The sequence below is a fragment of the Lactuca sativa genome, chromosome 3 (genome assembly GCF_002870075.4).
Source record: "Lactuca sativa cultivar Salinas chromosome 3, Lsat_Salinas_v11, whole genome shotgun sequence".
Lineage (NCBI taxonomy): Eukaryota > Viridiplantae > Streptophyta > Magnoliopsida > Asterales > Asteraceae > Lactuca > Lactuca sativa.
The window spans coordinates 15757476-15770648 of record NC_056625.2 but is presented as its reverse complement, the minus strand read 5'-3'; the positions used below and the strand labels follow the sequence as shown (position 1 = coordinate 15770648).

Sequence of the window (13173 nt, the reverse complement as noted above, 5' to 3'; positions counted from 1 at the left end):
TCTTTAACTTCTCCCCTTAACCAATAGCATCACTTTGTTCCAATACTATTTTTATGTATAAACATTTTCACCCCTTCATTCATACTCTTTTGTCCCTTTACACCCCTTCTTCCCGTTTTGTACCCCAATATTTCTTCATTTCTCCCTTACACTATTCCAAAATGATTTTTTAACCCCCTTCATTATTATATATAAGAAAATAAGTGCGACTTCATGTTCATGTTACGAGAAGTCTCGAATCCCAATATATTTGAATAAAACATCTTATCATCTACTACTCGGACAACATGTCATTTGTAATGTGGATTATTCATTGAATTTTTTTTTAATCAATATTCAACAACTGAACTATTATTTAACTTTGAGTCGTGAAAACTTATATGAAATGTATTGTACAAGTTTTACAATGGGATTTGCAAAAATGTTTTTCCTCCGAGTCAACTTATGATAGTGCTTAGTAATTATGAACTTGTGAAAATTTGACTAGTCTTAAAGGAGTTTGATTGAATTATTTACCAAAGACATTTGCTTTTTGGTGATAACGATATTATGTTTTGTTTTGCATGCTTTAACAATAAAATGGTAACATGGGCCGGTGAAGTGATGTATCAAAGAGTTTTGGACAATATAGCTCGATCATGTTGGGCTGACTCGCCAACACTTTTCTATTTTTTCATATTTTATAAATAGTTTATGTATTATTTTTCATTATCATTAAAATAATGTACAATTTCTCAAGAAAGATAAATAAAATTTTGGAATCTTAGAACTCATTTAACTGTCCTATGTCGGGTCATTTCAATTTTAAGTAAGTTTTGTAATTTTGATTTTTACTATGTGGAAGATAGATCGTGTTTGGCAAAACTAGCTGGTAGTTGGAAGTTTGAGTTTTTATTTGTTATATGAGTGTTTGGAAAAAATAACGGAAACTTTGAAAATATGTAAAATTACATAAAAAGACAATTGTTTACAAAAGCTAAATATATAATATATTTTTAAAGGCAATTCTAGAAATTGATTAAAAAAACTCAATAACTTTTTTTTAAATGTTGTATAAAGTAATTTTTAGATTTGAAGTTTTTTGTTTAAACTAAAGCTAAACATTTCTAGTTTCAAAAAAAAATGTTCAAATTTTTTTTTATTAAAAGTTAAAAACTAAAAACGATTCAAACGTTAAACATACCAAAATATAAATCGGTTGTAAACTTGCACACGGTGGAAGATCTGAATTTTGCATTTTGAAAATTTAATAAATCAATATCTTTTAATATAGTTACCAAAACACGAGTAAGTTTACAAAATATATTCATTTTTCCAATGAACGAATAAGCAAAATAAAAAATAAAAATAGTAAGTTGTTTTGAAACCCCTTTACCATAGGCGCATGTAGTAGATTTAGAAATTTCTTTTTGTCAAAATGCAAGGACTAAAAAATACAATGTTAAGTAGTGTGGGGGTCAAACAGATATTATAACTATTTTAATATCACATGAAAATGGTGAAGTGAGAAAAGGGAGATGTGGATGAGAAAGAACCAAAAGCCAATTAAGGCACACAGACACAGAAACCCCCAATTGGTGATGTGATTATTCTCTCTCGGAAATCTCAACGCATCAACCGACTTTCGAGAGTTTTATTACCACCAGTGATCAATTTCTGGTGACGGATCGTTCGACGGCCGTTTTTTGTCGTTATTGTTATTGATATTTACCTTACCGATGGTAATCACCGGACACGACGACGCTACAGGTTCATCGGAGTACGATTACATTAGGAGACACCATAAGCATGAGGTTAGAGACAATCAGTGCACTTCATCTCTCGTTAAACACATCAAAGCGCCTGTTCACCTTGTAAGATCTCAAATCTATTTTATATATAATGACTTTTATCCTTTGTATACTTTAATTTAGTTTATTATTGTTTCGTGGATCTGAGTTAAAGGTTTCAGTACTTTTTAGTAATCTTAATGCATGCGTGAAAAGATGGAGTATTCCAATTGGAAACTGTATTTTCTGTTCGTGATTTAATTGCTGATACAATTCGTTTCCTCGTTAATTTAGTTTTCTATGGATGCAATCAAAGTGTGTATTGTAACCTGTAAGATATGCTTCATAAATTCCTCAAGCAATACTGGACATGCTTTCCTTTTCTCGGTCGTATTCGGGCAGCATGTATACGCCTGTCGCATTGATTGAGATTTTTTTTTTTTTTTTTTTTTTTGCATTTATTAATTAGATAATGAAATTTCTAGACTTGTGTCTATGTGGTTGCTTGCTTCCTCAAAGAATTAAAATCCTTATAATGCTTAAAGCAAGGCTTCCTATATGTGTTTGGTAGGAAATATTGCTTTGTGTGTGTGACAACCAATCAGATTGCTTCCATTTCAACACTTGTATTGGTTTAATGCGTTAATTTTCGCTTGGATTATCATATTTACTCCTCTAACTGCTGATTTTGAAGCAAATCTAAATTCACCATGAAAATGCATTAGACACTTGTATTGTACAATCGATGGATGATGCATTTTCATAGTTCTTGGCTTTTTCTGTCTACAAAAAAGAAAAAGAAACAAAAAACTACATAAATCATGAATGGACGGAATATGCCAAAATTATTTTGGAATCCAAAGGCAGCAACATACATAACACAGGACAAAAAATTTCTGGAGGTGCATCAGTGACAATAAAGTTACTCATATCTGGTCCCCCTCCTTGTCTCTAAAAGACAGAGAGAGACATATCAAAAATGGGCATTCAATTTTATGTATCTAAGTATCACTGCTGCAATAATAAAGAAGGTTACTAGGTATAGTAATAGTAAATATCTAGCATTCTACTCTTTCACTTCCCAAATCTTAACATACATACAAGTATCAACTTACGCTTATTATTGCAAAAGTTTATTATAATAATATCTTTCCATCCATTGCTCCTCCTAGCTAGCTAGATTAACCAAAACAACTAATCTAATTAGAGTGACCAACATAACATGTATATATATATGTTTTTGAAAGGTATGGTCTTTGGTTCGGAGGTTTGACCAACCACAGAAGTACAAACCGTTTGTTAGTGGATGCAATGTTCAAGGTGAGCTTGAAATTGGAAGTGTGAGAGAAGTGAATGTCCGATCTGGACTTCCTGCAACCACAAGTATGGAAAGGTTGGAGCTTCTGAATGAAGAAGAGCATATCTTGGGGATGAGAATAGTTGGTGGTGATCACAGGCTTCGGGTAATATAAATCTTTCTTTTATATAATAGCATTAAACTTATTTTTTTTCATGTATTATTAAAATTTAAAAAAAAATTGTACAGAACTACTCATCAATCATTACACTTCATCCGGAGATTATAGAGGGGAGGCCAGGGACATTGGTGATTGAGTCATTTGTAGTGGACGTGCCAGATGGCAACACCAAGGATGAGACATGTTACTTTGTGGAGGCTTTGATCAAATGCAATCTTAAGTCATTGGCTGATGTGTCAGAACGATTGGCTGTGCAAGACCGAACAGAGTCCATAGTTGGAGCATGATGAATGAATGAGAGATGGGAGCCGAGGTTAGTAGTTGCCATCTTCATCTTCATCTTCATCTTCATCCTCATCCTCATCTTCATCTTCTTTGTGCATATAGCATTAGACTTTGTTCCTAAGTGGATTTAAACAAAAAAAAAAAAAAAAAAAAAACTATGACTGATTGTGTTTCGTAAAAATCTTATTCCTCTTTGTGAACTATATGTTTGAACCTCATTCTCTATATCTCTTTAGTCTTTGTCCTCCTCCATCGTCCTATTGTGAATATGAATAAGTAGAATAGGAAATTTTGAAAATCCCCTTTTTGTAAAGAATGTTGAAATGTAGTGGTATTATCATATGTCATATATAATAATGACTATGTGGTCTATGGAGTTGGATAATGGCTTGCTTAGTTGCTTATCTATGCAAGCTGTTTTCCAGACGTGAAAACTGTGTTGGACGTTATGTGGCATGTCACCAAAGTTTGTTGGAACTCACTAAGTAGGTTATGTAGTTGGATCCACCGAATCACTTCTATAAATACTTTGCTCCTTGTCTTGTGGTTGTATTGTTTTCATTCAATGCACAAATAATAAACTTTTACTTTTCTTTTCAAAAAAATAATCCTACTTTATAATGATTTACTTACAAAAAGTAGTGCAAAAGTGTATAAAAATCCCTAGGATTTACGCTCTTTAAAAAATATATATTGTTAGCATTGAAACCTCAAACTTTGTTAAACTTATGTTTGGTGGACTAGCTATAAAAAAATGACATTTAGTGAAACTAATTGAAATATATAAAATAGCATAAAAAAATGTAGAAGATTGAGTTTTTATATAATAATAAAGAGTATATTTGAGAGAGTTCTAAAAAAGCTCAATAAACTTGTTGAAACATTAGTTTGAGTAGTTTTTTCAAACCTAATTTATAAACTATTTTTGGTTTGCCAATACGTCAATTAAAAAAAACTCAAAAAGCCAAACTTGCTAATATAATCTTCTTACTTTTTTGGCAGTTAAATACTTACAACCCGTTCCTTTTTTTTTTTTTTTTTTTTTTTTGAACTACTAGTTATAATAGAACCAACACATAGCAAGGGTCTACACCAAGGCACAAAAACAAGTACAAGAATTTACATTCAAAGAAAAGGGAAACAACACCCAATTTACCCAATTGCATAAATACTAAGAACGGTTAACAATAGACACCAGAATACCATAGCAAACGGCTAAAAATAGCTTCCTCTCTATCCCTCTTTTTTTTTTTTTTTTTTTCTTGGACAATGCCCCTATTCCTCTACAAAATTGAGGATTTCTCCAACATGTGCGAAGGTTTGACGAGAAATACTACACCAACACACGAACATGCTGCCACCATGTAGAAAGATCATAAATGATTCTTCACTTTATCTCATGAAATACTAAATATCAATCCACTCAAACTTATAAAAATATAACAATTCCTAACAAGCTCATTCGAAATATCAATCACAGTGTCACATGTAATCAAAAGTAATATCAACACCTCACAACCATTGCTCATAAAGAATGTTCATGATGTCCCACATATACACCCCGGGCAGCATAATTATGTTCCTCCTGTATATTCAATAAAACTTATGATAGTGATACTCACACGTCTACTCACAAAAGAGTATTAATAATATCTCATGTAGATACTTACAAAGAGCATTATGCCAATCTTTCTCTTCCTCGTCTACAATTTATTTCAAGTAGAAAGACAACACACGTAAACTTGTAACACTTATCATAGAGGATCTCATTAAATTTCTAAAAAGGTTTTACCTTATTGTTTGTTTGCTTGACTAGATTGTTGCTTACCTTATTAAATTGCTTGCCTTATCATAGAGGATCTCATTAAATTTCTAAAAAAAAGGTTTTACCTTATTGTTTGTTTGCTTGACTAGATTGTTGATTACCTTATTAAATTGGAAGAGTGATATGATGGTTTATCATGGTCCAATACGGGTCATATCAAGGTTCTTAAACGATTTTTTTGGATGCCCATAAAATTCCCCGCTGCTAAAGTGATTATGGATGGAAACAATACAAAATATTTTTTTTAATAAAATCTTTGAAGAAGATAATAAGAATAGTCTAACAGAATAAGTTATGCTAAGGCTTGAGAGTATGGCTCGGCAAACACCACACTAGGGGCACGATATGCCAAGTTTTGGCCCCCATCTCGGCAAGAAGTTGTCGAGTCCCTCTTCAATGCATTTGACCATTATCACCGTTATAAATACTACTAAACTTAACATCCATTTTTACTACATCAAACACATATCTTTTCAATCTTTCTACACAACCAAAAAACATGTCTTATTCAAACTCTAGAAACAACAAAAAAACATCAACTCGAAACTACCCAAACATTCCATCATTCTACCATCCACAAATGGACCGACCTATTTATTTAGCACCCATATTCCATTATGTTGCCATGACACCGTATTATAGTCAATATCCAATGCAAATCGGCTACACTAAACCACTCACAACCATATTCGGCCTCTTCAAATGTGTTCTAGAAACTCAACTCCAACCCCAAACCGAACCCAAATCCCGAAGCAAACCCAAACCCAAATCCTAACAAAAAAAAGGGAAGACTTCAATATACCTTGAATCTTGATAGAAAATAAGGCGTTGGTAGTTACATGGATTGATATATCAAAGGATCCGATGGCTGGAAATAACAAAAAATGGCTAGCTTTTAGAGGCATGTTCTTAAACGTTTCCTTAAAGAATGAGTTCACGACTACCAAAACAAAGAATCAATCTACACAAAATGGGGTAACACGAATAAAGAGGTAATGATATTTGGTGGTTTATTTAACAACTTGGAAAGCAAATGGAAAAGTGGTGAAATATAGTTGTCATTTTCAACAAGGCCTAAAAATGTTCTGAAAAGAACACAGGATATATTTTAAACATCTTGAGTTATGGAATGTTATAAAAGATCGCCAAAATGACATGACATAAGAACATCCGAAGTACATATAGGTGGTTTGAAACTGTCAAAAACATCTAACTCTATTACACTACTTCAGATGCTTTGTATCGGGATCGACCTTAACTACGATGACACCTTTGTTATTCCACTACCTTTCTGCCCAAAGGGAAGGGTCAAAACAAAATGAAAAGGCAAAAGTTCAAATTCGGATTACCTACAAGAAATGGGGTTGGAGCTCAAGAGCTTCAATGTAGATTTGACCAAATATTTTTGAGTTTAAAACGAATGTAAGAAATAAAAAGCTCGTGACATGAAGTTTTTAATACATGACTGAGTAATTACATCGGTGAAAAACGTGAATTGGCTTTGACGGCAAAAATATAACATATAACTTTTTTTTATATTTTTTATTATTTATTATTATGTTTTATAGTTTTTAATTTAATATTAGTGTAGTTTTATTTTAAATTGATGAAAAGTTTATTTTTTTTAATTAATTGTTTAATCAAATAAAAAAATAATGTAGCATACCATTCATTTTGTTGCAAAGTATTAGAAGAAGAAAATATAAAGGTGATGTGAAGTTGATGACAAATTAAGAGAAAGACACTATGATATCATTCCTTTCAACTTAAAGACCCAAACCACAAAAGACTTATTTGTATCAAAATTACCACGACAATGAGGGTTGGTGAATACGATACCTAGCATAGCCTTGACCCTATACCTGGTTTTCGCCTTACGGGGATCATCGGCCTAGGACCCGGTTTGACGAGGAACACTCATCCTCAAATGGATGGATCGACCTCAAGACAAATTTACATCCCTATGTGAGATGTTTTTTTAGTAGAAATATATATATATAAAATGAATATACCTAACAATCTTATATAAGTTTAGGTACCTAACTCCATAATACTACATCGGTTTGTATCATATTTACATTGTAATTGCCTAAGGTTCTTAAACTTCAACCAAATAACTTGATTACTTCCAAAATCATTGGACTTTCAACAATATCTTTCTTTTACATCACGTCTTTCTATCGAATACCACCTGATGGGCTTCATATCCTACCGCTACAAATGAAAAATGATGTAGGAGAAATATAATGATGAATTTCCAAATTTTTTTGAAGTAAATCAAGTTTAGGGATAAAGTTTAAGAATCTTGGATGATTGCAATGAAAATTTAATGCAAAATGACGTAGTTTGATGAGGATAGGTACCTAAGCTTATATAAGGTTGTTATATATATATATATATATATATATATATATATATATATATATATATATATATATATATATATATATATATATATATATATATATATATATATATATATATATATATATATATATATATATATATATATAGACTAAGTATAGAAACACATACCATAAATGTCTTTTTAGATTGATAACCGTTGATGATCTATCATTTATTATCATAATTTTAATTAAATTGAAAATGAATAATACTATAACTTACCATGACAGTATCAGGTGTATATATTATATACAATATTTTTCTTTGATCCGACATATATCAACAAAAATACGAGCTAAATAAATACTTTAATTAAAAAAACATCACACGTTTATTATTCTGCATAGAAAATGAGTCTCATCTTTTGTAATTGAAATCTATCCGTTACTTTATCAATGGAATTAGAAACAAATGGTGCATAGCGTACTGAAAGAAGAAGAAGACGACAGATGCGTGTAAAGGAAGTCAGATACCAACTTCCTGTCCTCTCATTGCACAACCACCAAAATTCACCGTCGTCTCAGGTCTGCAAAACCTCTTCAGTCTCCATCTCTTGCTTCCTTTAAGAAAATTCATTTCCTATTTTAAAATTTTCATCCTCATTGCAGATTTTCCTGACAATTCTCCAACTACATCATCATTTTATTCATACGTATCGTTTCATTTCACCTAATTTACCGATTTACATCCATCAATTTTGAGCGAGGAGATAGGATTTGAAGTCTGATATATAGTATTCTGATTTAATTACAGGTAAGAAAATGAGGATTGGATGTGTTTGGGAAACATTGGCATGCCTCACCGCTGCAATAATGGTCCTGAATAGCTGCACGACGGCCGCCGGCGAAGTGACGACGTGTTCTGGAATTGTACCGATGGTGTACAGGAACGATAAAATATCGATAACGGATTTTGGTGGAATTGGAGATGGTAGAACGTTGAACACGAAAGCATTCAATGAAGCGATTTACAGGATTAAGCATTTGAGGAGGAGAGGAGGGACGCTGTTATACATACCTCCAGGAGTTTATCTCACACAGAGCTTCAACCTAACCAGTCGCATGACTTTGTATTTGGCCAAAGGTGCTGTTATCAAAGCCACACAGGTATATATGAATATGATGTTTTCTTCAAATCAAATCACTGTTCTATCTATCCTCATTACACTTTTTTTTTTGCTGTTCAAATTGATTTATGAATGGTTACAGTAGTCGACCAAATTCCATTCCGATTTGAACCAAACCGAGTTGCGATTTGATTATTAAAACATTTTAAAATATATATAAATTGAGTATTAACAGTTTGAGTTTTGAAGTTTAAATCCATGGATTATTTAATATTTTGTTGCTTGGTAAACTCTAATAATAAAAATAAAATAAATCATTTAAATGTAAATTAAAATTCATACTAAGAAAAAACATTATAAATTAGAGAAAACTTTACATATAAATAGACCAGTTTAATTATATCTTAATAGTAAAAATAAAAAAAAGGACCCTACTTGTACTTGTATGTGACTGAAAAGAAAGCAGAGAAAGGATAAGGTAAAGAGAATCCTAGTTGTAATTAGTATTTTGATTCTTTATACCATTTTGCAATAACAAAACTAACAAAAAAAACTGCATACATTTCAAAATATTATATACTGTTTTTCCACGTGCAGCCCAAATCATCTACGAAATCTTTCATTCATGATTCTGGGTAATGCGAATCTAGGCTATTCATTAATCTTGCTATTTTAATAAAAAAAAGGTTATAAATTTTGCATTTATTCTAAAAAAAATGTTTGATAATAAGTTTGTATTTATTGTTTTGGTATTTATGTTTCAGAACACTGCAAACTGGCCTTTAATCGCCCCTTTGGCATCTTATGGAAGAGGGCGAGAGCGTCCTGGAGGAAGATATATAAGCTTTATCCATGGCGAAGGCCTCCATGACGTAATCATCACCGGTAAATTAATGCATGCTCTCCTATCTTCAAATTCCGTTTACATTTTTAATTTATTTTTTAAAGATGCAAAACTGTTTTATTAGGTGAAAATGGCACAATCGATGGGCAAGGTGGGGTGTGGTGGAACATGTGGAGACAACGAACCTTGCAATTCACTAGACCAAATCTCATCGAGTTCAAGGACTCTAGAGGCATCATCATCTCTAATGTCATCTTCAAAAACTCACCCTTTTGGAATATTCATCCTGTTTACTGCAGGTAATTTCCCAATTACCCCATTTCTTATATATATATATATATATATATATATATATATATATATATATATATATATATATATATATATATATATATATATATATATATATATATATATATATATATATATATATATATATATATATATATATATATATATATAATCTTTTACTTAATATATTTCATATATGAAAACCAAACAGCAATGTTGTTATTCGGCATGTGACCATATTAGCTCCACCCGACTCTCCAAACACGGATGGAATTGATCCAGATTCAAGCTCCCATGTCTGCATTGAGGATTCCTACATCTCAACAGGAGATGATCTAGTGGCTGTAAAAAGCGGATGGGATCAGTACGGAATTAAATACGCTCGTCCCAGTAACGATATCACGATCCGCCGACTCACCGGATCCTCTCCCTTCGCTGGAATTGCAATTGGAAGTGAAACATCTGGTGGGGTGTATAATGTGTTGGCAGAGCATATAACTCTTAAAAACATGGGAATTGGAATCCATCTAAAGACAAACATCGGTAGAGGTGGAATTATAAGAAACATCACTGTTTCTGACGTTTATATGGTCAATGTTCGCAAGGGAATCAAGATTTCCGCTGATGTGGGTGATCATCCGGATAAAAATTACAACCCGAATGCCCTACCCGTTTTAAAGCATGTCAGGATCAAAAATGTGTGGGGAAAAAAGGTCCAACAGGCCGGTTTAATACATGGTTTGAAGAACTCACCATTTACAGATATTTGCCTCTCTAATATCAATCTCCAAGGCCCTATAATTAGTACCAGAAATGTTCCATGGAAATGCTCTTATGTTAGCGGAGGTGCTATTCATGTTAACCCGTCGCCTTGTTTAGAGCTTATCCGTACAAGATATAAATGTCGTTGACCATGAAAGGTTGAAAAATGAAATCGAAAGAAAATACGAATTTGAATTGATGCCAAATTCAAACTGATTATCACATTGAAATAACCTGCATAGGTTTTTATTCATCTAAATATGCTACATCTCTCATGGATGCAAAAAAGTAAAGGATTGTTGTATACAAGTGATTACATCATATAATAATTCAAACATGCTTTTAACGTTTTGTAATCTAATTGATAAGCATTTATATAATACACACGCAAGTGATACATACCTCGATCATCGAGGATTCATCAATCAAAAGTGTGCTTCAGAAACTTGCCGATGCGCCTCATGAAACTGCCTTTGTGTTCTCTCTTCTCCTTATGGTGGCGTGAAGAAGTAACCATATTCTCGCGGTCGAACATGAACTTTGGCACGAATTCTTCATCTCTGTCATGGTGGTGGTGGTGGTGGCGGCCGTACTTGTGCTTGAACTCCAGCCATTCTGTCGGAACCTTATCGCCTAATGCTTTCGGATCGAAAGTGTAGCTCTTGCTAGATAGGATCATATCGTTTCCGTACGACGTTTTTGTCTGAGGGAGCATGAACGTCTTCTGAAATTTCCGGCATGGATGACGTCGGACAAACCTGAGTGGGATCCGAGAAGTTTTATCAAAAAACTGACGTTTGATCGGACGTGATCTTGTCAACCTCGGACGCGGCGTTGAGTCAATTGTTTGAGTGTTCTCAGATTCCGGCAAACGATCATTACTGATAGTTTGATCTAAGTCCGATTTAGGCTTCTCGATTGAAAGATGAAAGTCATCTAACTCGGCGACAGCGACAGATTCTGCGGAAGACTTTGAGGTAAACGTGTCTAAGCCGATCCGAGCGGTGGTAAAGGAGAATAACAAGAACGTGAAGATGGTGAAGACGGCGATCTTGTTCTCCATGGTTATCGAGTACGCCTCTGTGAGTGTGTGAACCTGAGGAGAGAAAGAAAAGGAAGAAGCTGAGGTATAAGTGGGAGGAGGTGGAGTACGTGGACTGCATATCAGCCGTCCACGTGGTTGTGTATTTGGTAGTGAGAAGATTTGTGTGCCGTTGGATCCACCGAGGGGAATTGGAAAAAGAGTCGGTAGGAGACTTTTCCCACCGCGTCCCATTCCTTACGCCATTCTATTTCCGAAACTAATAATTTTATTGATTAAAATATCAAAAAATAATATTTTTTTAATTATCGTTATGATGTCGTTATAAATCGTTGATTTACTACGATTTGCATCTCAAACCCCCCCTAAAAATTTGATTAAATTAAATCAAGATGTGTCATGAATGACGCATTCTGTGTAATCTTTTTAATGGTTAAATGTCATCTAGAATGATTATTAATATAAGATAATCACAAAAAATAAATGTGTAGTGATTAATTCTTTCAATATCCGTCACGAAATAATCATCGATTCTACAGTTTATCCAGAAACTTTTATGTTTAGTGAAACTGGTAACGAATTGTTTTCATTATATATTGTTACTTTTATAATTTCGGTATTAATCATTAAGATTTTTAGGTTTAACCCGTTATTTTGATATGTACAGAGTACACAAGTTAGTATCGATCACTTGGTTATATTTTGTAGATCGAGGAACTTACATTTAATAAATTATTTTGATGTTGTGTTTCATTTCACTTTTGAAATATTAAAAGACAGATGTTTATGGGACCATATTAGCATGTTCTACTGAAATTATTTTTCACACTATTTCATTAATATTTTAAAGACTTTCAAGAAACCCACAAAAGGGTGTTTCACTTTTCCATATAGATGAACTTTACATAAATTGAGTAAGCAAATTCTGATCTTCATATGGTTTAGGAAGTTTTATAAATTACAAAACAACATTTAGAACTTTATATTTAAGTTTTGAACACCAAAATCTATTTCATTAATTTAAAAAATTATTCAATAAAAATAAAAAGATTGTTTAACAAATAAATAAATTTTGGTGATAAAAGATCACATATAATATTGAAAGGTAAGTTCCATATGCTAACTTAAGGTATTTTGTTGAAATATTAGGATGCCTAACAAGAAAACGAGGGAACATCGACACTCAAAATAAGGTCAAATTTGTAGAAGGGATAATGACTTAAAAGAGTAATATATTATTGGATTTGTACATATTTAGTTACTGAGTTTTTTTTTTTTTTTTTTTTTTTTTTTTTTTTTTTTTTTTTGTCTATATTTATCCCTTCCAACTTGTTAAATTGTACACATTCAGTCCTTATGACCGGTTACTCCAGGTTAGCCGAGAAAAATGACTTAATAGGGTAAT

At 32.5% G+C, this 13173-nt stretch overlaps 2 protein-coding genes across 3 annotated transcripts; both read left to right on the top strand.

The window, feature by feature from the left end:
* Positions 1 to 1504: 1504 nt before the first annotated feature.
* On the top strand, positions 1505 to 3904 carry LOC111894277 (abscisic acid receptor PYL8). The gene is made up of 3 exons (XM_023890354.3): positions 1505 to 1853; positions 3017 to 3232; positions 3316 to 3904. Exons 1-3 carry the CDS (start codon positions 1719 to 1721, stop codon positions 3532 to 3534), a joined length of 570 nt encoding a protein of 189 aa, XP_023746122.1. The 5' UTR covers positions 1505 to 1718; the 3' UTR covers positions 3535 to 3904.
* Positions 3905 to 8032: 4128 nt separating this feature from the next.
* LOC111894252 (probable polygalacturonase) lies at positions 8033 to 11502 on the top strand. Of its 2 annotated transcripts, XM_023890325.3 has the most exons (6): positions 8033 to 8287; positions 8372 to 8415; positions 8517 to 8869; positions 9594 to 9714; positions 9798 to 9972; positions 10176 to 11502. In XM_023890325.3, exons 3-6 carry the CDS (start codon positions 8525 to 8527, stop codon positions 10873 to 10875), a joined length of 1341 nt encoding a protein of 446 aa, XP_023746093.1. In that variant the 5' UTR covers positions 8033 to 8287; positions 8372 to 8415; positions 8517 to 8524; the 3' UTR covers positions 10876 to 11502. The 2 variants fall into 2 exon arrangements, with proteins under 2 accessions (XP_023746093.1, XP_023746094.1); XM_023890326.3 differs by lacking the exon at positions 8372 to 8415.
* Positions 11503 to 13173: the final 1671 nt, after the last annotated feature.

Bases quoted from the DNA above. Each gene is read 5' to 3' on its own strand.
- LOC111894277 (XM_023890354.3), top strand. From the start codon at position 1,719: ATGGTAATCACCGGACACGACGACGCTACAGGTTCATCGGAGTACGAT. The intron at 1,854-3,016 runs GTAAGATCTCAA...TGTTTTTGAAAG, and splicing joins TCAAAGCGCCTGTTCACCTT to GTATGGTCTTTGGTTCGGAG. The intron at 3,233-3,315 runs GTAATATAAATC...AAAATTGTACAG, and splicing joins GTGGTGATCACAGGCTTCGG to AACTACTCATCAATCATTAC.
- LOC111894252 (XM_023890326.3), top strand. From the start codon at position 8,525: ATGAGGATTGGATGTGTTTGGGAAACATTGGCATGCCTCACCGCTGCA. The intron at 9,715-9,797 runs GTAAATTAATGC...CTGTTTTATTAG, and splicing joins CCATGACGTAATCATCACCG to GTGAAAATGGCACAATCGAT. The intron at 9,973-10,175 runs GTAATTTCCCAA...AAAACCAAACAG, and splicing joins ATTCATCCTGTTTACTGCAG to CAATGTTGTTATTCGGCATG.